Raw genomic sequence first — 23,421 nt, forward strand, 5'->3', positions numbered from 1 at the left:
TAAAGTGTTGATTGATAATTTCAAATTGATTGATTGATTGAGCTAGTGTGCATCTAGATATCACCGAGACCGGGAAAAATAAGATGATTGATGTTCATATTGTGTAGATATGAAGACATATTGCATGGTGGAATGACAAGAAGGTTTCGCGATGAAAGATTTTAATGTGTCTATGCTTGTCTTACAGTAACGTTTCGTAGACAGCTCTATTTCGTTGTTATTGTGCATCTTTTAATTATCTGTGTGTTACACAGTCTTACTAATGCCAGCAATTTCCCTCGAGTAAAACAAACAATTTTGAGACACGCGTACGAACGCAGTGTCAGCAGCAAATCGTTCAGCTTTTGCCTAGGTGGCCGACATCCGTCAACATTGGCATAGTTCGTCACGTTGTAGAAACATGTCAGAACATTGATACGAACTAGAAAAGATATTTTATTCAAAAGTGAATTGTTATGTTCCTTTCGCGTGCTTTCATTGATTGTTATTATCAGTAATTGCACGTCTTGGGTTTTCCCCAAAGTGGGTCACCGGCCGTTCAGCTGTCCACTTCACAATAATCCACAGCAATCAAACGTTCTAGTATTGCGAGAGTTGTGCAACGCACTGATGATGGAACTCCTTGCTGTCAGCCACCGTCCAACAAACGACGCCGACGCCTACTGTGACTGAGACAAGATTCAACAGTGCCATACATCCGTCCTCCGATCTATGTCCTACACGAGTCCGCTGAATTCTGTATAACACATGCACGGCTGTATACCGAGATCCGAGTAGCTTGGATACCTCCAACTTGCTGTCGTAAATCTACTACCCACGAAGAACGCATTGGGCCGGGAACTTGATCGAAAAGAACGCTTCTTCGTTCTTTATTTTCTAGTCTAGATCATTTTACGTTCGTTCGTTCTATCGGCCCCTTATTCTATTACCTCGTTGGTTCTATTATACTCGGTTGAGAACAAGTACAACGGGTTTCCAAGAAGAATCTGTCAAGGAATAGCCTATAGTTCGACAGGGTTCACCTCTCGACCGTACAATAACCATACAGTTACTGCACTATTAAGAATATTTATGAGGTGAGCCCAAGGCCGTGTCGACGACCGTGTCACTGTTTGTTGTATGAAAGGGACTTCCGTGTCTTGGCGCTGAACTGTGACACGGGAACACGGCGTAATGATAATGGCTGGCCTGGTCTTGAAAATGCACGGTCTCCCGGGGTTACGCGCGGTCGCCGGGAGGACGCTGTGCTTGAGCCTGAGACGATCCAGAAGTGCGTCTTGGCGGACTCGCCAGGTGTCCACAACCTGCGCGAGGAGAGGTAACGAGTCTGATGGCACACAGGTGACACCGGGGCATAAAAATGCCTACATCGTTGATGGCACTGTTTTTGCAAGGTCAGACCTTTCTGTTGTTATTTAGACTTCAACAACGATTGCAATTAAATCTATAGCGGAGGTAATTAGGACAGATATTGTAATGTCAGGCTTCATGTGTTTCTTTGCTTCCAATGGTTAAAAAAAGGCTGTCATTCAATGTTTGTTGACATTATCTGCACACCTTTACGACTGCCTGCGGCACTGAAGCAGGCTTGTTAAACCAGATCCAGCCAGTTTTCACCTGGCCAATCCTGTTTTTGTAGCGTCTATTGTTGTGGACGATTGAAGACCTACGACCCAATAATCAGGACAGATTATCTCAATATAAAAGTCCTTTATAGTAATGTACCAGCTTTTCTGTTGATGTCACACAGACTTGTGTGCATTATGATCGGTGTTTTTTCTTGATCTTGGTGGTGGGGGCGTGTCTCATATGTTCCGTTTTTTTCTGTTTTCTGTGGAATTTTTGTGCGTGCATAACTGTAACTTCAAAATTAAAAAAAGCAAAAACAAAATGCAATACTTCATAATACTTAGTAGCTATTCAGTTGCAATTTCCTATTCACAAAGGACAAGTACAAATACATTACTGGGGTTTTCATTAGTGCAAAAACACTTGAACCTAGGGTTCCGTAAGAAGCATGGGATCTTTCAGATGTAGAAACAAGGCACGCCGAAACTTAAGGTTTCTATCTAAATCATAATTAGCATCTCATTACATTGTGATATTGTAATTACGTGTCCACACAACGTGCCGTTTGTGAAGTCAAGTTGGGGGTGGGGTGGGGGTTGGCCATGTTTTTTTTAGACGGCTCTTATGCAAAGAAACAATACAATGTACAAAGTTCACTTTCCTTGTCACAGTCACAGGTACCGGTAGTGCATGGCGCGGTGAACACGTTCTCCACTGTCGGCGGGCGGTCTGCTCGTACTGTGTACTCTCTAGTTAGTGCTTTCTTACGCACTCTCACTTTTCTCGATGCTTAAGAAAGCAGAGAGCAGATTGAGAGGAAGGAATTGTGAAAAAATGCCTTCAATCGGGCTGTGTTGAACAGCGGGTGAAGAACAAACCTCCAGGTAGACACATAATGACTGTGTTGGCTCGTGTTTTTAACGCCTTTTCACTCGTTATGTGCGTCTACAAAGTGGTGCGGTCACTTTCGCTCGACATCAACTTCGATGATGATCGTCGTCCAAGCAGGGCTTTTTTCCTTCGGAATTTTTTCGTCGGAAAAATGTTTCTGTTTCCCGCCTGGAGAAAGATATTAACGCAAAACGCAAATTACATGACGGCCGCCAGGATCGGCGCAATGTTCTCTGTACAGTATACTTTACATGCTCTGTATGGTGTTTCCTCACACAAGCTTTTCGCCCGTGTAAGAAAACAACAGACATTACAGAGCAGATGAACTTGGAAGAAGCCAGCAGCTGATGGAGGTAGGACCTGATGGTGTGGGTCACTAGCGGAATATGACAAAGAAAACTGTATATATATACACGGTACAGTATGAATAATACAAATGCCTGCTCCTATGGCGACCATGCTTCTCCGTCCTGTACTTGATGACAACATTCCTGCAAAGAACACCAGACACTGAATGGAAGCAAGCAAGGCAAACAAACAAAAGGACAGGAATACAGACGGACAGACTAACAATTAGTAACATTACAAACAAACTTTCTTGTAGGATATCCGAAGGCATAGAAAGCAGCACCGACCCCGAGTCTGCGACCATGGCTGCATTGAAGTTAATGACAGTCAACCAATTGGTCTATTTCACGGTGAATTCCTTTAGAATGAATGTTTTTCGCCACTCCTTCGCTATGTAACGTAAGCTAGCCAAGGAGTCAGCAGCCAGGCAAAGGGAGTCAAGCGGGCACCGGGGGAATGAAACACACTCACTCCTCTGCCAGCTTTTGACACTACTAGTATCTTATGCTATCGTAGGATCTGCTTGGAGATTAGTGTCTACGCATTTTACATTCCAAGGAAATACTGGGAGTTTTGGCCCCAATTTTGCACGTCTCTTCGCTTGTTTTGTACGACTTTTAGCGTGACAAAACTGCACTTAGCATGAGACGTTCAAACTAAAGCCAGAGCCTCACATTTGCCTTGAGTCAAAAGATGGCGTTTTTGTAAACAATTTTTACCACGATTCTTTGTGCGATATGAGCTCGGGACCACGTGGGTTTAGCAGACGGCCTTGATGATCCACCAATCAGGACAGTCGACTGCATCATCCCAGACACGGATGGACCAATGGCAGGCCGCGGTGCCTTTGCGCGCGAAACGCTTTGAAATTCGCGCCAAGAAATTTTTCGGCGGATCCTCCAAGGACAATAGAAATTTTGAGAAAACATCCCTTGCCGGCGATCTGCAATAAATCTACGAAAGGAACAGCATCGTGAAACAAGAGACCTCAATGTCGAGACCGGCTTTGCTTACCTCAGCTGTAACTTTTGGACACCTACGGCGAAGTTTTCCAGTCCGCCCACGAGCCTTTGCGAGCACCAGTTCGAAGGACGGACGTGCCGAAGTCCAAGGCTCAGGGCGACGTCCTATAAATTACCTCAGCCACAGGACAGCAACCACTGTTCACATCCCTGACAAACTCAGGACAGACGACATGCCGGCACAGGTCATCAGCGGGAAGGAAATCTCGGCGTAAGACCGCGTTTTGTCGTCGATTTTTGGCGAGGTTTTCGTAGCGCGCTGCTCGCAGGGTGGGGAGGGGGGCGAGTCACATGCTAGCGCGATTCATGTGCATGTGGGCGTATATAAAATTATGCTAAATCATTGTGATACACAAATGATAGTTGTATTAAGTAAGTAGTGTTACCTGGCTGTACTCCATGGTGTAAATGTGTATATCATCATTTATCATGCATGACAGCCATTGTGAAGTAAGGGATGTTGCATATGATATGTTGACTGGGTGTAGATGGTGTTGTGGTTTTACTATCAGTGGCGAGTGTCGAAGTTTTACGATGCAGCAAACGTTGATGGAACTTTTAGGGGCATTCGTGCCAAGCTGCGGGAAGAGGTACAGAAGATGCAGGAGGAGGTGCCGGGCTACAGGCCGGGACTGGCCGTGGTGCAGGTAGGAAGACTTTATGCATGATGTTGGCTCAGGTAAAACAGGTAGTGTGATTTGCAGATGACCTCAGTAACTTGAGTAAGTATGCACAAGTGGTCAAAGCAGACAGTTGCTTACCTTTTCCAAGAGGGTTGTGTTTTCAGTGCCATCAATGTGTGATTTGTGGACAACATAACTTAAGAAGTTATAGGTCCTTATACACCTGGTGATTATTATTATTATAGGTCCTTATCTAGGCTTATGATATTTTGAAAGTGTGGGTAGGACTAGTAGTAGGGAAACCAATGATAGTATTTTTCTTACATTTATCATTGCTGCAAGGCTTTGGAAAATTCAGCAATTCAATAAACGAAAACAGATTGCACTGCAGGCAAGCCCTGGTTTAATCTGCCATTGTATATGTTTTGTATCAATATTTCACATGTTGTAAAAACATGATAGTATAATCTGCATGTGTAGGTAAAGTAGCCATGTATGTAGTGTACATAGGATCTGATTTGTCCGTAATTGTTGTAGGTGGGAAACGATGAGGCCTCTAACGTGTACATCAGGATGAAGATGAAGGCAGCTGAGGAGGTAACGTTATACCCTTTTCTTACTAGACCCAGTTTCCATGAAAACTAAAAGTTTTAAAGATGTGATCTTAGAATCCATACATGATATTCTAGTAGACTAGTACTACTCTACAGCCAGGAAAGCAAGAGGTCCTACTCTTACTAAGTTTACACAGCATGAAGTATTTTGCTCTGTTGAGCCTATGGGATACATTGTATGTTGATTATGTTTTCTAATGCTTGGTTATATGGGAATAATCGTATTAATTTTTTCTCCACTTTCTAGGCTGGCATGAATGGGAGACATATCAAGATGCCACAGGATACAACACAGAATGAGGTGTGTGCTTTACACTCACACGCAGTCACAGTAATACTAGCTATAGTTAGCTTAAAAATAAGTTTCATCAGAACTGTGATGGGTATTTTGTTAACCCAACAGAATCCTTTTGTGTTGAGTTGAATCTTGAATGCTGGTATGTTTGCCATCTGACCAGTAAGGTGTTTTTTCTTGTACCAGTTGGTAACCCAGATTAACCAGTTGAATGCCGACCCGGGGGTGCACGGCATGATCATACAGCTGCCGCTGGACACCACGCAGCCAATCGACTCCCACCTCGTACTCAACACCATTGACCCGGCCAAGGATGTGGATGGGTAAGACTAAGACTTCTTACCTTTGGTCAATTTTTGTAGTTGTTGAAATATTCCCAGTGATTTAAGTGTTCACAGTTGTCTCACTGACCTCTTCTTATTATATGCCAACTTGAAAGTTACAATGACTTTTTGCCATATATTGAAACATCAACAAGTTAGTCTAACTTGTCACAACAACTTATTGCCTTGAGTTGTTAAACTATTTTGTGACACATTCTTCTAAATGAAGATAGCTTGGAAAAGCTGAGTCTTGACTAGAATCATTAATTTTACAACACATGCCTTTTCATTACGTACTAGGTTCTCTTGTGTCCTGCTAGCTGTAGAGTGATCAGTGTTATAACCTTTCTGTATTATCTCCTGTGTCTCCAGTCTCCATGACGTGAATTCAGCAAAGCTTGCTCGAGGAAACCTGTCTGACTGTTTCGTCCCCTGCACGCCGAGGGGTTGTCTGGAGCTCATCAAGTCTACGGGAACCGATGTGGACGGGAAGAATGCAGTGGTGGTTGGGCGTAGTAAGATCGTTGGCGCACCAATGTCAGAATTACTGACATGGAATCATGCTACAGGTTAGGAAAATATTGATGTCTGCTAACATAATTCTAGCTGCCCTAAAAAAATTGTCTTAAGAAATCTGCAATCATGTTGTCATGGGAACGATAGACACCTGGTAGCACAATGGAACAGTCAGGAAAAAGCTGGACAGAGTGAGTGGAGGAAGTAGCAGAATTAAGTGTACACCATATTTAATATCTAGAACCTGAAGGTCTTTTCAAAACCCAGTTGTTTTGCCTTAGCTGACTTACATGTTACCAGAAAGGGTCCACTGTTCATTGTAATTTCTCTGGAACATTGAGCCTGTGGATACTGTAATGCTATAACGGGGGCCGCCCTAAGACGGTCACCGTCGTAAGACGGCACAGATTTTTTGCTGATCTTATTATCCATAAGTACACCGTGTTTGTTGCCACTGACTATGATTATTATGAAGGTAAATAAACCAAGTCCATGCACACAGCTTTTATTTGCATTCCAAGTATACTTTAACATATTTACTTCATGTTTAAAAAAAAACCCAGAATTCTAACAGTAATGTTGACAGTGCTGAATCACTGCGGTCACCGGCCTCTGCGTATTGGCGGCTCGTGTCGCTAACAATACGAACTCTTCCAAGCAGTCACACAACTGCCATGATACACATAAATAAAGCTCCATAAAACACTATGAATATGGGTCTTCAAATGTTTGTTGAGTAGAAAAGCAACCAAAAGGAAGCGACATAAACATTGCCACCATTGTACTCCCAAGGGAGTGTGGCCGTGAAGGTGGCAGACTAGAGAATGCTCCAAAGATTTATTTGACTGGTAACAAATGATTCGTGCTGTCTATGAAAAGAAGACTTGATAGAGAGATGTAGATGATATTTTCATATAGTCAGACAGAGTTTTGTTGATGTTGGCGGTGTCTTTTTTTCTTAATGTTTTTTTTAGTCGGGCATTCACAATCATTGCATTCAGCCCATTGCCGGTAAAAACATCAGCTGGATTGTTCTAGGTACAGCCTTCCTTGTGTGAGACAAGAAGTACATACAGTCACGATTTTACTGTCAAAAGAAAGCTAAAATATCATACTATTAATTTTTTTTCTGTGTACTTAAATTTACCACTTACTTCTGAAGAGAGCAAAATGTAAAAAAAGCGTACCGAGTTAGGCGAACTGTCCAGCGTAGCACAAAATTGGAAGGTTACGTACACGAAATTGTCTCACAGTGTTTGCCGCTTGTAACACGCAGCGCGAAAGGTTCATGAACCACATGAATGCATTTCTTATTCAAGTATGTTGTTGAAATCTATGTGTAAAAAATTCAGTCATCAAAATTTGAACACTCAGGCAACTAGCGATGGAGCGCCATGAGTTTGAGCGCAAGAAAAAGCGTACCGTGTTGGGGCACCTCCCGTTATATACACTATTCTTCTTTGTCAAGAAGATATACTATACGTCTGTAGCATCCTTCTTTTGTGTCAAAACCAGAGAAAGATAAGCTGTTTAGAAAGTGAAAGCTTAAACTTAATTGAGGTGTATTTCTCTTTCTTTTTGTTTCATATAAATATTTTTCTTCTTCCTCCCTTAGTGACTGTGTGCCACTCCCACACTAAGAACCTGGACCAGGTGTGTCGTGAGGCAGACATCCTGGTCGTGGCGATCGGAAGGGCACAGATGGTCAAGGGCAGCTGGATCAAACCGGGCGCCGTGGTCATTGACTGCGGCATCAACTCCATACCAGGTAGATACTGCGCATTGTCAATCCTAGTCCAACAGGCCGATCCTGATTATAGCAGTTCAACCAATAATAGCGTAGCAATTGCATAGCAGATCAACCAAGCACAGGAATTAGCAAGTCATCCAATAAGAAAAGTTGTTACACTGTCAGATACTTGCATATTTTTATTTTGCATTTTTATGTTTGGACTAAGCAGACCGGGCTTTGTGATCAGTCGATTTGCTGGAGGGAAGCTAATATACTTTTTAAGCTACATTGCACTTAAATTAGATGCATGATTTCCTCCTTTTAAGATGCAACCAAGAAAAGTGGGAAGCGGCTGGTTGGTGATGTGGATTATCCCGAAGCCTTGGAGGTGGCCTCTGCTGTCACCCCTGTCCCGGGCGGGGTCGGACCCATGACTGTAGCCATGCTCATGCAGAACACGGTAGAGAACGCACAGAAAGCCCTGCAGAAGTATAAGGTGGGTGTAGCCTTCATTTCAGGCTCAAAGTATGAAAATTCAAACGGGAAATAACACACAACAGTAAGATGCACATGACAACGGTTTATATGAGTACACAAAGGTATAAAAAGAAACATACAGTCAAACCTGGTCTACCGACCACCTGTGCATAACGACCCACTGTCCACTACGACCGCCGAAAAGCGGTCCCTTGAATTTTCCCATAGACGTAAGCATTAACATTTCTGTATATGACGACCACTGTCCAACGGGACCACGACCACCACTAAAGGCGACCGCACGTTACCTAAACACTGCCAAAACGACCGCGGCATGTGATTTTGTCACGCTACTTTAATGTTCACGGCGAAAAATGAGCGTAATTACCACAAATTATGCCCCCTCCCATTCTCATTACTTCTGGATCGGCACTTCACTCTACAAATTTTCGGTGGCTTCGTGATGAGAATCTCAGGCTAAAATGCCATTGTATCCAGGGAGCAGACATGAAAGCGTTTAGTTTCACCAGGCTTTTCGAAGATAAACTAAAAAAAACGCATTTTCTGTCATAATAAAACATCTGACTCGCTGTTCTTCCCGAGAAATACGTATTTTGCACAGCGCGGTTCTGAATCGCGGCGTCTGCAGGTCGGAAATACGCTCCTCTGATTGGTTGAAACCACCAAAACAACAACAACATATCGGGAAATCCCCGGCGATCTCGCGCTCTGATTGGTTGGAGCGGTGCATCATGGGAACTTTGCTGCCAGCTCGACGCCATCTTGTTTCAAAGACTTACGTTTTAAAACGCAAAAGAACGCTATTTTCCACGATTACGTAGCACCATCCTAGTTGAAAATGCATAATCCAAAGAACTTTTCGTGGAAACATGTGTTAAGATGTGAATTTATGGTGTCTCAAGCGTAATTTTGGGTTTCGATGCAGCCGTAAAGTGTGCTGAGAGTTAGCGTGGGTTTCCAAAATATACCCCGAAAATAATGTCGCATTTTTCATGTCACACAAAAACAAAACTCCCGCAAAGAAGAAGCCTGCAACATTTTCTGATCATAGCGATTACGTTTTGTGTAGAAATGTTCGTCGATGTGCCGGCGTGCAGCTGCGTGATACCTCAGTTTACAGAATATTTGTTGTCACATTAGGGCCGCGGTATGAGAAAAAATTATGCCAGCCCCGGCACGGCACGCTGCAAAAAGCCGGACGAATTACCACCGTTTTTCTTTTTCAAATTATTCTTATAATATATCTATTATAAATATCATTACAAATATAATACTTTTTAGTACGAAGAATAACATAAGTATACGTAATTTTAGCATTATATAACATCGTGTTATCTTGTAAATAATAAGAAAGACAAATGCGTTTCATGCATAAATTATCGATGTTCTGACTTGTCAGTTTCTTTACTGCCGCCACGTTGTTTTCTATATAAAGACCACCTATGTATGAAGACCACTTTTGCTGGGTCCCTTGAGTGGTCTTCTTATACAGGTTTGACTGTACTCACGCAGATCTTTGCATAGATCTAGTTGATGTAATGACTGCATTTAGCTGTGACCTCTACCTTGTAGAACAGATGTGGACATTAACATTTTCCTCCATATTGCAGGCAAGTGTGTGGAACATCAGCTACCTCCCCCTGCGACTTAAGACTCCCGTCCCGAGGTAGGTACTGATGAAGAAACCATTAAACTATAGACAGCACCTAAAAAGCACAAGCCTCCACCAGCCAGCATATTTTCTGCACATGTGTACCCTGACTTTGCAGGGCAGAAGGATTTACATGCTTATGCCTTACAGTTTAAATGGATCTAGTTGACTGGCATATAATCTATCAATGCAAAGAAGCCTTTAACCTTAGGCTTGCCAATGTAGCCATTTGGTACCAGATTTGTACTGGTAACCAATTTAGTGTCAGCAGGACATATATATAACTGATCCTCATTATAATCACTATATGTTATTAACTGTAAGAAATAGGATTTGTACTAAGTCTCTGTTTCTCCCTCGCAGTGACATAGAAGTCGCCACAGCCCAGACTCCCAAGAACGTTGACGACCTGGCGCGGGAAATTGGGCTGCAGCCTCACGAGGTCGATCTGTACGGGAAGAAAAAGGCCAAAGTTTCGCTCTCCGTTCTGGAGAGGCTCAAGGATGTTCCAAATGGAAAATATGTCGTGGTGACAGGGTAAGTCACCTCCAACTTACACTGTCAACGCAATGTTACAGATAAAATAGATTGAAATGCGAATGAGTATGGTCGTATCCATAGGAAAAATAGACAATTCTCCTGTTTAATGTTCATAATTTTTTCATGCAAAAGTAATTTAGACCACTATGAATTTTGAGAAGACTTTCCTACTGGACAGCTAATTATTGTAAGGCTTAAATTGAATTGAGAAGTAATCCAAAACAATCAGCTGATACACAATTGAAACTATCTTCCTGCTATCAGGATCACGCCCACTCCCCTGGGTGAGGGGAAGAGCACCACCACTATAGGCTTGACGCAGGCTCTTGGAGCTCACCTGAAGAAGAACGTGTTTGCGTGCGTCAGGCAGCCTTCTCAGGGCCCTACCTTCGGCATCAAAGGTACTTCTGTTGTTTGCTTTAATGGACGAAAAGTCATACTTTTTGCAGACATAGTCAAACTTGTACTAGTGGCCAGCTCTATATAAGAACCACCTTGCCATATTTTAGTGACCCTTGGATTATTTTTCTCATTGATTCAAGTATTAAGTTAAGAATCATGTCCATGTCCTTGAAGTCCCTTGAGTGGCCACTATAGACAGGTTTGACTGTGTAAGATTGGTACAACATGATGCAGTGGACTATTGCTGTATTTTCCCTCATGAGGCACATCTTACTCATTCAAAACATTTCCTGTTCAGTACAGGTTCAGTAAACAGGTTCAGTAAACATCAGTAACCCCCTACAACAAGGAGTGGTTTGGTCCAGTCAGGTCCAAGATATAGCTGAGGAATTAAGAGAACATTGGCCAAATCAATGTTTTCAAGGTTATGTTTTGAAAGACTGATATTCCAAGCTGGTGTTGCTCAACAATGTTAGAGTCCGGCTATGTAAGCTGCTGTGCTGCAAACAGACACATGGAAAATTGCTGGCATGGTCTGGGACTTATCCCAAGTGTAGGGTGCTTTATGAGGGAAAATGAAGTACCACAGGAATCATGTGGTTACTGCCAGTTCTGTGAATTGACTGCAGTGTAATTGACATATGTAACGTCATTCTACCAGGTTACAAATATCCACCACCAAACAGATTACCAATACAGCATCCCTTAGTATGATGCTATCCTACACTGCTGTTCATACCTGAGGGCTGGGTGATGCAGTAGAGATCCCTCAAAACACTGTTTTTCAAACTAATGATATCTGTAACCTGGCTGATAAACGTTCATGGAGCTTAAAAGATATGATGACAAAGTGTTTCCTTTTCAGGATCTTCTAAAACATTAAGTGCTGCCAGGAGCTTCACCTTTTGACTTTCTAGGATCTGTTTTTGCCATGGCCTTTTTCTCATGGATTTTATGTGCGAGACTCCTTTGCTGTTAGACTCAGGTTTTTCTTTGCGTAACTGGAGTTTAATTTCATGCTCCAAAAGAAACTACAATGTATGACAACAAAAGTTGAATGTCGGTGGAGGCAAGAAGCCTGTTAAATTTGAATTGGACCATCCCATCAAACATATCAGCCTTACAACTTACATGTATTTACTTTTGTATTCACTTAATTAGTAATTGAAAGTAATGGATTTATGAAACAGCAGGAAGCTAAATGAGTTAAGCAGTTACAACAACAGTGAAGGTGTAAATGAAGCTTCAATTTGGTGATATGCAAATGTACAGTGCAACTGCAAAGACTTTTGTATAATCAGCACAGTTGTGATTTAATCATCATGTGATGTACTGTGGGATGGTCAATAGGTAGAAACATGTATGTAAGAAGTAAGTGAGGTTGATGAGGCTACAAATGTTTTTGTAGGGACTGGTGAAGACGATCACCATGGAGACGGTGACCATGGTGATCAGCCACACCCACTAGATCGGTCAGGAGGTGAGCCTGTTGGTACAACCGCGGAGGGCCACGAGGTCCACATCATACACAATGTTTTCCGCTTGTGTTCTTGAGCTGCTTTGGAGTTCAGATTATCCTTTAACCATCTTTCTGCTGAGGTTGTTAGGGACCAAATTTGTGTTTGGTTCTGGGGTTGGGCAGCAGCGAAATGGTTAACAAAACTTAAAACACTGGTCACTTTAAAGATGGACAAATTTGTCTCTGTTAAATGATTTTTGATACAGACAAAGTAAACTGAAGCATGTGCTCTTTCAAGTTGCAAATTTTTCTGTTGTTCCTGTCAAAATGCTTGGCTTTCAACTCGAACTCCCTTGAAATTTGGAAGGTAACTCCAGGTTTAAAGTGACCAGTGTCTAAAGGTTGTTAGGCTGTTTGTCTGGTGACAGGAGTTCAGATTCGTGGTTGAGCTATCACAGACAAGCAGTTGGTATTTTTATCTTACATGCAGGTGAGCATAGGGTACCATGGTTATATACTGTTAGTGTGAACATTGTGTTATAGGAATATATAACAATCATTGGTCCATCAGGTGACAAAGTACATATAAAGCGCCATACACATCACATTTTTCCCTTGTTGGAGGTTTCATTTGCTTGTCAAGTCTGAGAAACCCAGGATAGTGGAGAAGAACATCAAGAAGGGGGGAGCAAAAAGCCCTAGCCTCGGTCTATCACACAGAGAAAACTGAGAATGAGAGAGCGAAATGCCTCTTTTCTCATGGCCAGTATATGGCCAAGAATGCTGAGACAGGCAACATGCCTGTCAGTGCAACACCAGGCATCTGCCTGGTTCTCTGTTGCCCTGCCTTCTCACAGTGGTGGAACATCTCCGCCTCACTCCTGCACTAGGAACAGCTTTCTCAGCTGTTCCGACGTTGCCAGCTAATGCAACAGCTGTGCACAAACCTGGGTTATCCCCAGTGTTTTACTTACCTTGCTGGTATGGCCAGCATAGGTTCAAAGGAGGAGTGCATCTGGTCATGGGAGTGGACACTGTCCTAATCCTATACCTGCAAGCAAAACTTCTTACAATAGAAGTGGCTGTATCCTGAAGCTTCTACAGTCTTGGATATGGACAAGTTTCCAGTCTTGCTTATTACGGGACACCTGAGGATACATTCCGTAACACTCTTGCATACACAAAATGCGCGCACTTGCAGCGATTGATAATGTTGGGGTTTTTTAAGTCACCTGATGGATAAAACTAATCACAGTTCAATTTCAGATCAAGAATCAGGTAAGTTAAAGTACCCTATCGGCATATGGATAATTTTTAGACCTACCATACAGGGAACGAATGTTGGTTTGGTAACAAGACTTTAAATGCTGGTTACTTGAAATATGGATTGAGACTGGGAAATTGAAAATCTAATCAACTTCTAAAGAAAATACATTTATCTCCAATTGTAGAAAGCATTATGTAGCAGAAAGAGGCTGTTTCTTTCATTTGATATTTGAATATGAATGCTACAATGACCAACAAGATGAAATGTAGCTCAAGGCTTGAAGTTGATTAGATTGTCCTAATCTTCAGTGTCTTTTCATATTTGGAGTGACCAGTGAGAACTGTGCCTGACTTTCCCTTTTGTCATTCTAGGGGGCGCTGCAGGCGGTGGTTACTCTCAGGTCATCCCCATGGATGAGGTAAGATTGGAGCAACTTAAGAAATGATAATGACTGCTGGTATAGATCTTTTTTTTTTCCACCAGTCTATGGTGAGATTTCTGAGGACTTCATTGGCTCATGTATCACCATCCCATTTTATCTGTTATATTTTTGTGCTGACACTGTCATGTACTGTAAATCCGTTTGGTAACTTAAGTGGTTGGGAGAAGGGTGTAGCTCTCAGAATTTGATTTTAGCTGTGAGAACAAGCAAGATGGCCTCAGAACAATGATCAACTAATTGTGATGATGAAATTTTACTGGTTGAAGACTGTGACTGCTTAAGTCACTAAAATTAACAAATTAAAATTAACAAAGCAAGACTTACAGTATCGATACTGAAATCATCCTGTTCTAGTACTGACCTTATCCTGTTTTCTCAGTTCAACCTACACCTGACAGGTGACATCCATGCCATCACAGCAGCGAACAACCTCCTGGCAGCCGCCATTGACACCAGGATATTCCATGAGTCCACACAGACTGACAAGGTGGGAGACTGTATCTGTAGTTGACTTAAGTTTGTTGGGGCTTAATTTTGTGGTAGGAGGGGAAAAGAGGAGATCTTAGTTGAAAGAACCTAAGAAATTGAATTATCATTTGTTGTAGATACCTAAAGCATAATCTCACTCGCAAAAATGCGATACATTGAATATATGTTTGTGGTGTGATGTGAGGTGTGGTGGTATGAGAGGTCACCACAAAAACCCAAAACATAGAACTGATGGTAGAAAATGGGGTGGGTGGTGGTGAAGTCTGCCATTTCTGATTGTTCTTGATTGCAGGCGCTGTATGGACGCCTGGTCCCCACCAAAGATGGTGCGAGGAAGTTCTCCCCAATCCAGATGAGGCGTCTTGAGAAGTTGGGCATCACCAAGACCAACCCAGATGATCTTACGGAGGAGGAGGTCGCAGATTTCGCCCGGCTGGACATCGACAAGTCCACCATCACCTGGCAGCGAGGTTAGCTTGTTCAGGCCTCGCTGAGTTACCACCCAAAATCTGATGTGAAAGTGCAAAAAGCAAACAATTTTAGGGGATGCTTTTCGATTAAAGGAATGTGTATTATGTTTCCCCTTCATCCACAGTTTCGTCACAATGTTGACATATTCAAATCATTTTTCTGTAGTTTTTGAAAAGAGCTCGCAGCAAGTAACACTGCATCTTGTCACCTAAGAGATTATACTTAATACATTGCTGACCATTTGTTGAAAGTATTAGCTGTAGCATTTTAGAAAAGGTCTGTTCATCAATATCAGCCATGTTCTCATTTCTTCCACCATTACACTGTGCACTTCAGTGATGGACACGAACGACCGCTACCTGAGGAAAATCACCATCGGGCAGTCTCCTACTGAGAAGGGCATCACTAGGGAGGTGGGGAATTAAGCATCTTAAGTTAACATTTCATATTCTTACTGTTACACATAAAATTCTTCAAAGCAAATTTCCTGTCTGTAGTGGATGTAATCTCTGTTACAACTCATGATATTTTTTTATGTTTATTCAATTTGTCAGCTGACATACATAGCAATATACAACCTAGATTGAGAGTATTATGAAGACAATAATCACCAAGAAAAATATGAATATGTGCACACCATCAGTAGTTACAAGATGTGTCTGTAGTTTGATGGATTTATTCAAATTTATCTTTGTAGTCAACACAGGTTCAAAATGATATTGTTATTTTGCCCTCTGTCAGACAAACTTTGACATCACAGTGGCGAGTGAGATCATGGCGGTCCTGGCCCTGACGACCAGTCTGGCCGACATGCGGGAGCGGCTGGGCCGCATGGTGGTGGCCAGCGACACGAAGGGCCGCCCCGTCACCGCTGACGACCTGGTGAGTTTTGTCTATATTTACATCTGTTTACATTATATTAAATGATAAAGCCAGTGTCACGCAGCAGGAGAAAAAGCTCCAAAGGACACAAGTGGTAGTGTTTTATAGGCAGCAGTACAACTGGTGTCCTCAAGATCACTGCGCAATTGTTAGGGAACAGGCGACAGTCTAGATACACTTGACAGGAAAAAGAGTAGTCCTAATAAAAGAGCTGTTATAATACTTGATAGATGTCAATGATTGGGGAGGGGCATGTATGTACTTCCCTATTGTAATTCCCTGATGCTTCTGTTCCCAGGGGCTTGGAGGAGCCCTGACTGTCCTGATGAAGGATGCCATCCGACCTAACCTCATGCAGAATTTGGAAGTACGTTTTGACCGTTACTTTTACACAGTACACACAAAGGCCCAGGGAAACAATATTTTAGATTCTGACAACATACTGTATATTCATTGATGGTTGTATAGGGATTTGATTTTGCAGGAGTGGAAGTGTTTTAAGTTTGCAGTGAAATTAGAGTAGCTAGAAAAAGTTGCGGTGTCATATGTTTCTGGTGCCTCTCAATAAAATTGTCACAGATATCTATAAGAGTTACAGCTCATCATATGTGTACTTTTAATCCCTGATTGTGTTGGACCCTCTTTCAGTCTTTGTCCTTCCCTAACTGATGTTTATGTCCCCAGGGCACGCCAGTGTTTGTGCACGCTGGTCCGTTCGCCAACATTGCCCATGGCAACTCCTCTATCCTCGCAGACAAAATTGCACTCAAGCTGGTCGGACCCAACGGGTTCGTAGGTAAGTCTTATGTTTATATGTTTGTATGTCTCATACTGATACCTGTACCAACAAGTGAGAACTGATTTTTCATTTTTGAATAGTCATTAATTTGATTCATTTTAACACCATCTCAACAAGGAACTGTCGTTTACAAAGGCTAGAAATGTTGCTTTCCAACAACAACTCATTCTTTCCCTCATGGCTTCATTCATTGCTTTGTTCCCTCCTGCAGTGACGGAGGCAGGTTTCGGAGCAGACATCGGGATGGAGAAGTTCTTTGACATCAAGTGCCGCTACTCCGGCCTGGTCCCCCACGTGGTGGTCCTGGTCGCCACTGTCCGAGCACTGAAGATGCACGGGGGTGGGCCAAAGGTCACGGCAGGGGCACCGCTGCCCAGAGAGTACAAGGAGGAGGTGAGGAAGATTTCCTTGTTTGTTTCCTTCAACTGTTTCTTCTGTGATACACAGCCATAGCTGTCCAGCTAGCAAGTAGTGGCTGCTGGTGAAAACCTAGCCTTGGTGATGAAAATCTTAATATACATGTGTACATTAAAATCTTCTGTTGTTTGTGTCAGATAACCAGTTAACTATCTCATGGAATAATACTCTGGTTCTTTACTCAAAGTTAGTATGGAACTGATGGATACAAGGAAGGTATTCCACTTAGTATTCTAAAACCATCATACAGTAACTGTTTCTCCTTGGTTTCATAAATGTGAGTACTACTAGTCATCAGTTCTCAGTATCAGCTGTGTAGATCTTACAACACTACTGGTAACTAGTAGTTTTCAGACAAGCCATATTTTACTTTGTTAAAAGTTCTTAATGTCTTTGACCTTGATGTGTTATTGACCTGTAGAACATTGGCCTGGTGGAGGCCGGCTGCAGTAACCTGAGGAAACAGATCGAGAATGCTCTGCACTTCGGCATCCCCGTGGTTGTCGCAATAAACGTCGTGTTCATTCATTAGTGTTTTCTCTACTGCATTAGAAATAATGGTCATGAAGTTCTCATTAGAATTGAATGCTTTGCCCTGGCAGTGCAAACTTAAAAGTTATTGATGTTTAAAATTTGATTATGCTGTTGTTTGCCTATGTGACAACTGGAAATTGTAAAAAATCTCAATGTTTGTGCTGGTTTTATTTTCTTGGTGACCTCTTCACTGCAAAACTATGACCTGGGGAAAATGCTTCCCATTGCATTGCAACTGTACTACTTTCCATGCAAAAAAAAGGGATTTTCAGGACATGAATAATCTCAATGATTACTATTGACCTTCAGGACCGACACTGAATCTGAGATGCAGGCCGTTATCAAGAAGGCAAAGGAGTTTGGAGCCTTTGATGCTGTGATCTGCTCCCACTGGGCTAACGGTGGGGCGGGGGCCACAGACCTGGCCCAGGCCGTGGAGCGGGCCAGCCAGCAGTCCAGTGACTTCCACTTCCTCTACGATGTCAAGGTGAGGGGCAAGGTTGATGAGTAATAGATCAATTATAGCTGATATACAGTAGAACTCACAAGTAACCACCTCTACATTAAGACCACCTGGCTATTTTGACTACTTATCTAGTGGTGCCTTAGATAATTTCCCCATTGAACCTATTTCTAAATCTAATGACCACCAGTCAACATAATCCAAATTTTATTGGTCCTCTGAGTGGTCTTCTTGGGCAGTTTTGAATGTAGCAGTACAACCAAAAGTGTTAGCACATTGATCAAGTTTCCATTTGTACCATTTGTCCTTAAACTAAGAGTTCACCCCTTGTTGCTAACTGAAATATTGATATTTACTGTATCTCCTGTCCTCTGCAGCTGCCGTTGGAAGAAAAGATCGAAGCCATCGCCAAGAAAATCTACGGTGCTGACGGGATTGAGCTATCAGAGCAGGCTCAGGCAGCGATTAACCGCTACAAGAGCCAGGTATGAGCAACAAGTATGAATCTTCACTTGTAGTCATTGGAATGTTGTGCAACAACTTGAAGGTCTTCCTCCTGATTCTTGGAGGGAGAGGGGGCTGTTCCAGTATCATCTCTTCACACCATTGATAATGTATCACCTGCCGCTAATCTCCATTTCTTAAACCCTAGACCACACAATACCATGCAATAATTGCAGCAGGAAGATAGTCCACTATTATTGGTGTGTGTGTTCAACTTCCATACCCTTTCTTACCCAAATCCTGTTTGCTAAGTACAGAAAGGAGATATTTTCAAGTCTTTGGTATATGATTTGGCCTTGTGTTGAATCAGGGACCTCCTGAATGCAAAAAGAACACTTTACCCATCGGACCATAAACATGTAATGTTGTTCCTGTCCAGGGGTTCAATGACCTCCCCATCTGCATGGCGAAGACCCACCTGTCCCTGTCCCACGACCCGGAGAGGAAGGGCGCTCCAACGGGCTTCACGCTGCCCATCCGAGACGTGCGTGCCAGCGTGGGGGCCGGCTTCATCTACCCTCTTGTTGGGACGGTGAGTTCTCACACTCTTTTCACTCAGGGTTCAAAATTCCACCTGCCCATGTGCAGGCGAAATTGGACCTGTGCAGGTACTGCTGAGGACTTATATAAATTCTGCATGAGCACTATGTGGGGTATAGAACTGTAGATAATTTTTTTACTGTACTTATTTCAGCAGTGAAATGCTGCATGAACAATTGACAGAGTTTCTAGTGTGATCCATTACGTACCTAGTTTAGCAGAAGTAAGCTGGTAATTTTTCTTAAGCCTTGTTTTCTTGTCAGTTTCTATTCTAAAAGGGTGATTAAGATTAAGAAGGATTTTATGATTGAAAAGCAAATGTAGTGATGAAATAAAGAATTCTGTCTATAGTGGTCACCTGTCCATATAGACCAGGTTTATCTGTCTCCTGTGTGGTCTTCTTGGGCAAGTTTTGGCTGTACTTGCTTCACCACTCAGCAACGCCCTCTACTGTTTTACAGATGAGCACCATGCCAGGATTACCCACAAGACCATGCTTCTACGACATCGACCTTGACCCTGACACAGAGGAGGTCAAGGGCCTCTTCTAGTCTGATGTGCCTGGGCCAATCTGATTGGTTCTGCTAATACATGCATTTCATCTGGCTTCCAATACTTCATGCATTTTTGCCTGAGTTACACTACAACCTAGGATAGAGCACAATGTTTGTAATTAGATAAGTCAAGCTGATGTTCAGTTTTGTCTGGATGTGTCAAAGTGATGTATTTTGTGGACAAAATATGCAAGATTTCTTAATATTGTGTTTGCTCATGATATGTTATGATTATGCTAACAATGCAATACGGATTCATAACTTTTGCCTTTACATGCAATGCCGTTACATCCAGGGATCAAATTATCCGACCTCATAGAGATGTTAAAGTATAGAATTTTGAATTCTATATGTGCAAACAGTACCTTGGGTCCAATTGAGAACCTACAGTTGTGAGTACAATGTACATGTTGTATGTGGCATGTTTAGGGGTAGGGGTGTGTATTCACTAGACATGATGATAGCTATCAGGCCAGAACAACTGCCTGCACTTATAAGCTTGCAGAAATGGAGATCCTGTAAAGATTATCAAGATTGAGGTTTGAAATGTTTTGCTTGAAAACAATGCAGACATAAAAAGTAGGATATGCAATGTTAGTGTACTGGTTTCTACAGTATGGTTGTTTTGCAGTTAGTTAAATTGTTTGAATGCATTTGGATCATGACAACAATACATGGAATTTTAAGGAATGAAGGAAAGTATTGTCACCATGAGTGTAACATTATCAGCATACTAAGTAAAAGAGTGAATCTGTGGACCAAATTACATGCATATTAACTGCCTGGATTTTGCATGTCTAAATAATACAACTATCTACTTTGGGATCATATGGTCTTTGTACACACGATTGTATTCATTCATTTCATTCAGACACCTGTACTGCCTAGTGGTACATGTAGGCATTGAGGTTGCTCTAAACACCAAACCTGGGTATTATCCTATTTCTACTGGGGCTCCTTGCACTCGCTGCCCTAAAAGTTTTTTTTAGGGCAGCGAGTGCAAGGAACCCCGGTAGAAATAGGATAGTATCCAGGTTACTAAACACCAGGCTATCCCCATGTAATGGTCTTTTTGCAGCCTTCACTGCTCATTATACCGCAGCCAAAAAGCCTACGAAATAGGTAAATCACTATGCATGTTTGAGTGCTTCGCGCTGACTGAGCTTCGCCAGCCTGGCCTTGTTGTCCTGTACAAACGTTTTGACGTCCTGGGGGTGAAGTTTGTGGTGCTCCCGCAGAGCCCAGCCGATGGCTTTCTGGATGAAGAACTCCTTCTCGTGGCAGCACTGCAGACACATCCTGAACAGGAACATCCAATTTAGTGCAGTCATACACCAGATCTTACATGCACTATGTTTTTATAGGCTGTTTTCAGCCACTTGAAGTTTGGTGGGTCAATAGAGTTGCAAATAGAGCCAGTTAACAGCGTTCATGGCAGCTATGAATAAAGTCAGGGCTGATTACACAGGCCATGTACTGGCGTGCTTTCAAACATGAATGCTTACTTATCTTACACTGTGCACTTAACAAATCTGTATGTAAGGAAAGAATAAAAGCCTGGCCCAGTTGATATGAAAAAGATGACAAACCTAGTCTGTACCTGCACCTGTACAAAAATTGGGCCAAAGTGAATTTTATTTATGGTCCCCTGGATAATGTTTTTCCATTAACACAAGAACTCTTGTCTATAGTGACCACCTGTCTACATTGACCAGATTTTATTGGTCTCCAGAGTGGTCTTCTTGGGCAGGTTTGACTATATGGTTTAAGAAAGAAAGCATATGAAATGGCCTCATGTATAAAGGCATAGTACATAAGGAAATTGACCCACCTGAAGAGCCTGTCCTGGTCGGTGTTGTGTTTAGCCTTGAGCTGGTGCAGGATGGCGGTTCTCCTGAGCCACATGTCATCATCTCCCACCCACTCCTCCATCACAGGAACCATGCTGGTTGGGTACCTCAGCACAAACTTACCAACAACTGGAAGGAAACACAAGGTTGTGTTTTTGAGGGGGCATCACACTGAATAAGCGCGTTCTAAACTGAATTTGTGTCGCCCTTGCCTTGATGGGAATATCATGCAAAACGTACAAAGATGACAAAGAGTAAAAAGTCTAAGCGTAAAAAGTTTATCAATGAAATTCATTGAGCTCTGTCAAATTGCTCTGCTGCAACAATGACTTCAGCTTCAGTAAGTTACGGAAGGTATCAGTCGAAGTGTTGCAAGCTCCTTTCCCAGATTACCATGTTCCACCCACTCCTAGGTTACCACAGGATGCTACAAGGAGACTAAATCAGGATTACCTGATTTTTTTTGTTTCATTTTCTTTCGTGATCAGAATTAGATCTACCACCTCAAGAAATACTGATATCTATGGACAAACAGGAGGATGTTTGTCAAGCTGTAGAGAGAAATAAGATGCCATCCACTCCAGAGGAGAATCAGGGTCTGGAGGAGAATAGTGACCATTGTGCAGTTAGAATTCTTCCTCCTCACCGTTGACAGCCAGCATGTCCACAGTGTCCCACCAGCTCTTGGTGGTGATGAGTTCCTTCACACAGTCCAGCGAGGCCTTACACCTCTCCTCGTCTTCAGCCAGGACCTGCCAGTGCCTGGTCGCCAGGTCTGTGCCGCACATCTGGAACTCTCGCTGAGGCTGTTGCCATAGCAACAGCAGCAGCTGATGATGACTCTTCACATCTAGCGATTTGAAGTCAGTGAGAACCTGCAGGCAACAGACACATGCAGCAGACAGAATGTTGCATCCCTGTCACAGTTTTGGTAAAGCAAGGGATTAGATAAAATGTCCTTTGGGCATGTGAGATAACAGTGTACATGATCATTCTTACCCGGGCCATTTTGCGGGTATCAGTTCAACTTCCTTACTTTAAGAAGACAATTATTATAATAAGTAACTTCTCTAAGCAGAAAAATCTTGACCACATAGAATGGACATGATATGAATTTCAGTGTCTTTGGCTTGAGGTTGTCTTTGATAGTTCTCAAATATCTCTCTAAAGTTAAATTGCCAAGCCAAATTCCAGCCACCCTCAGCAGCCTATTGTTGGGTTCGAAGGCTTCTTTGAAGGCAGTGGGAAGGAAAATGACCCTTAATATTTCTAAGTAACATTTAGTGAAAAGGCTTTTATCTAACATTTGTACCTGTTTGTCTATGGCTCTTCTTTCTGGGGCCGACAGACCGTAGAATTCAAACTGGTCACGCATGTACCTCTTCATCTGTATCGCCTTTGCACTGTCAGCCGCTTTACTGTAAGCCTTTCTCAGTTTGTTGACGATCGTGTCTGCAATGTTACCATTACTTTTACATTTTCGCAACTTTGTCTGAGACCCGGAAGTAACACTCACCCACGTCTGTTGGCGTAAAGCTTTAGTTTTTGTACATTTCTTCACTTTTGGCATGCTTCTGAGAACACGGAATAACTCTATTAGACAGTAATATAATAGACTGTACCAAATATTGCTTTATAGGACGAAACAAAGCGTAACATTCAACGTGAACAACCAGCCCATGTTCAGGGCCCATGCGTGTTCCCGCCAAATGTCAAAGGTCATAAG

At 42.5% G+C, this 23,421-nt stretch overlaps 2 protein-coding genes across 4 annotated transcripts; one reads left to right on the forward strand and one right to left on the reverse strand.

Moving 5' to 3' along the window:
• The first annotated feature begins 554 nt into the window (after positions 1-554).
• Positions 555-20,675, forward strand: LOC118416985 (C-1-tetrahydrofolate synthase, cytoplasmic-like). 3 transcript variants are annotated; one of them, XM_035822295.1, is made up of 26 exons: positions 555-1,394; positions 4,393-4,477; positions 4,991-5,050; positions 5,315-5,368; positions 5,549-5,685; positions 6,058-6,254; positions 7,817-7,969; positions 8,260-8,429; positions 10,042-10,097; positions 10,446-10,619; positions 10,887-11,023; positions 12,433-12,504; positions 14,122-14,168; positions 14,572-14,679; positions 14,974-15,151; positions 15,489-15,565; positions 15,894-16,034; positions 16,333-16,401; positions 16,719-16,830; positions 17,045-17,226; positions 17,672-17,765; positions 17,838-17,844; positions 18,094-18,271; positions 18,625-18,732; positions 19,131-19,283; positions 19,753-20,675. In XM_035822295.1, exons 1-26 carry the CDS (start codon positions 1,174-1,176, stop codon positions 19,840-19,842), a joined length of 3,060 nt encoding a protein of 1,019 aa, XP_035678188.1. In that variant the 5' UTR covers positions 555-1,173; the 3' UTR covers positions 19,843-20,675. The 3 variants fall into 3 exon arrangements, with proteins under 3 accessions (XP_035678188.1, XP_035678178.1, XP_035678197.1); XM_035822285.1 differs by lacking the exon at positions 555-1,394 and adding an exon at positions 1,436-4,041 and having other exon boundaries at positions 19,753-20,673; XM_035822304.1 differs by lacking the exons at positions 555-1,394; positions 12,433-12,504 and adding an exon at positions 1,437-4,041 and having other exon boundaries at positions 19,753-20,670.
• LOC118417023 lies at positions 20,051-23,399 on the reverse strand. Its single transcript, XM_035822365.1, has 4 exons — positions 23,008-23,399; positions 22,342-22,570; positions 21,677-21,824; positions 20,051-21,144 (listed from the first exon to the last, which is right to left on the reverse strand). Exons 1-4 carry the CDS (start codon positions 23,263-23,265, stop codon positions 20,976-20,978), a joined length of 804 nt encoding a protein of 267 aa, XP_035678258.1. The 5' UTR covers positions 23,266-23,399; the 3' UTR covers positions 20,051-20,975.
• Positions 23,400-23,421: the final 22 nt, after the last annotated feature.

The sequence above is a fragment of the Branchiostoma floridae genome, chromosome 1 (assembly GCF_000003815.2).
Source record: "Branchiostoma floridae strain S238N-H82 chromosome 1, Bfl_VNyyK, whole genome shotgun sequence".
NCBI lineage: Eukaryota > Metazoa > Chordata > Leptocardii > Amphioxiformes > Branchiostomatidae > Branchiostoma > Branchiostoma floridae.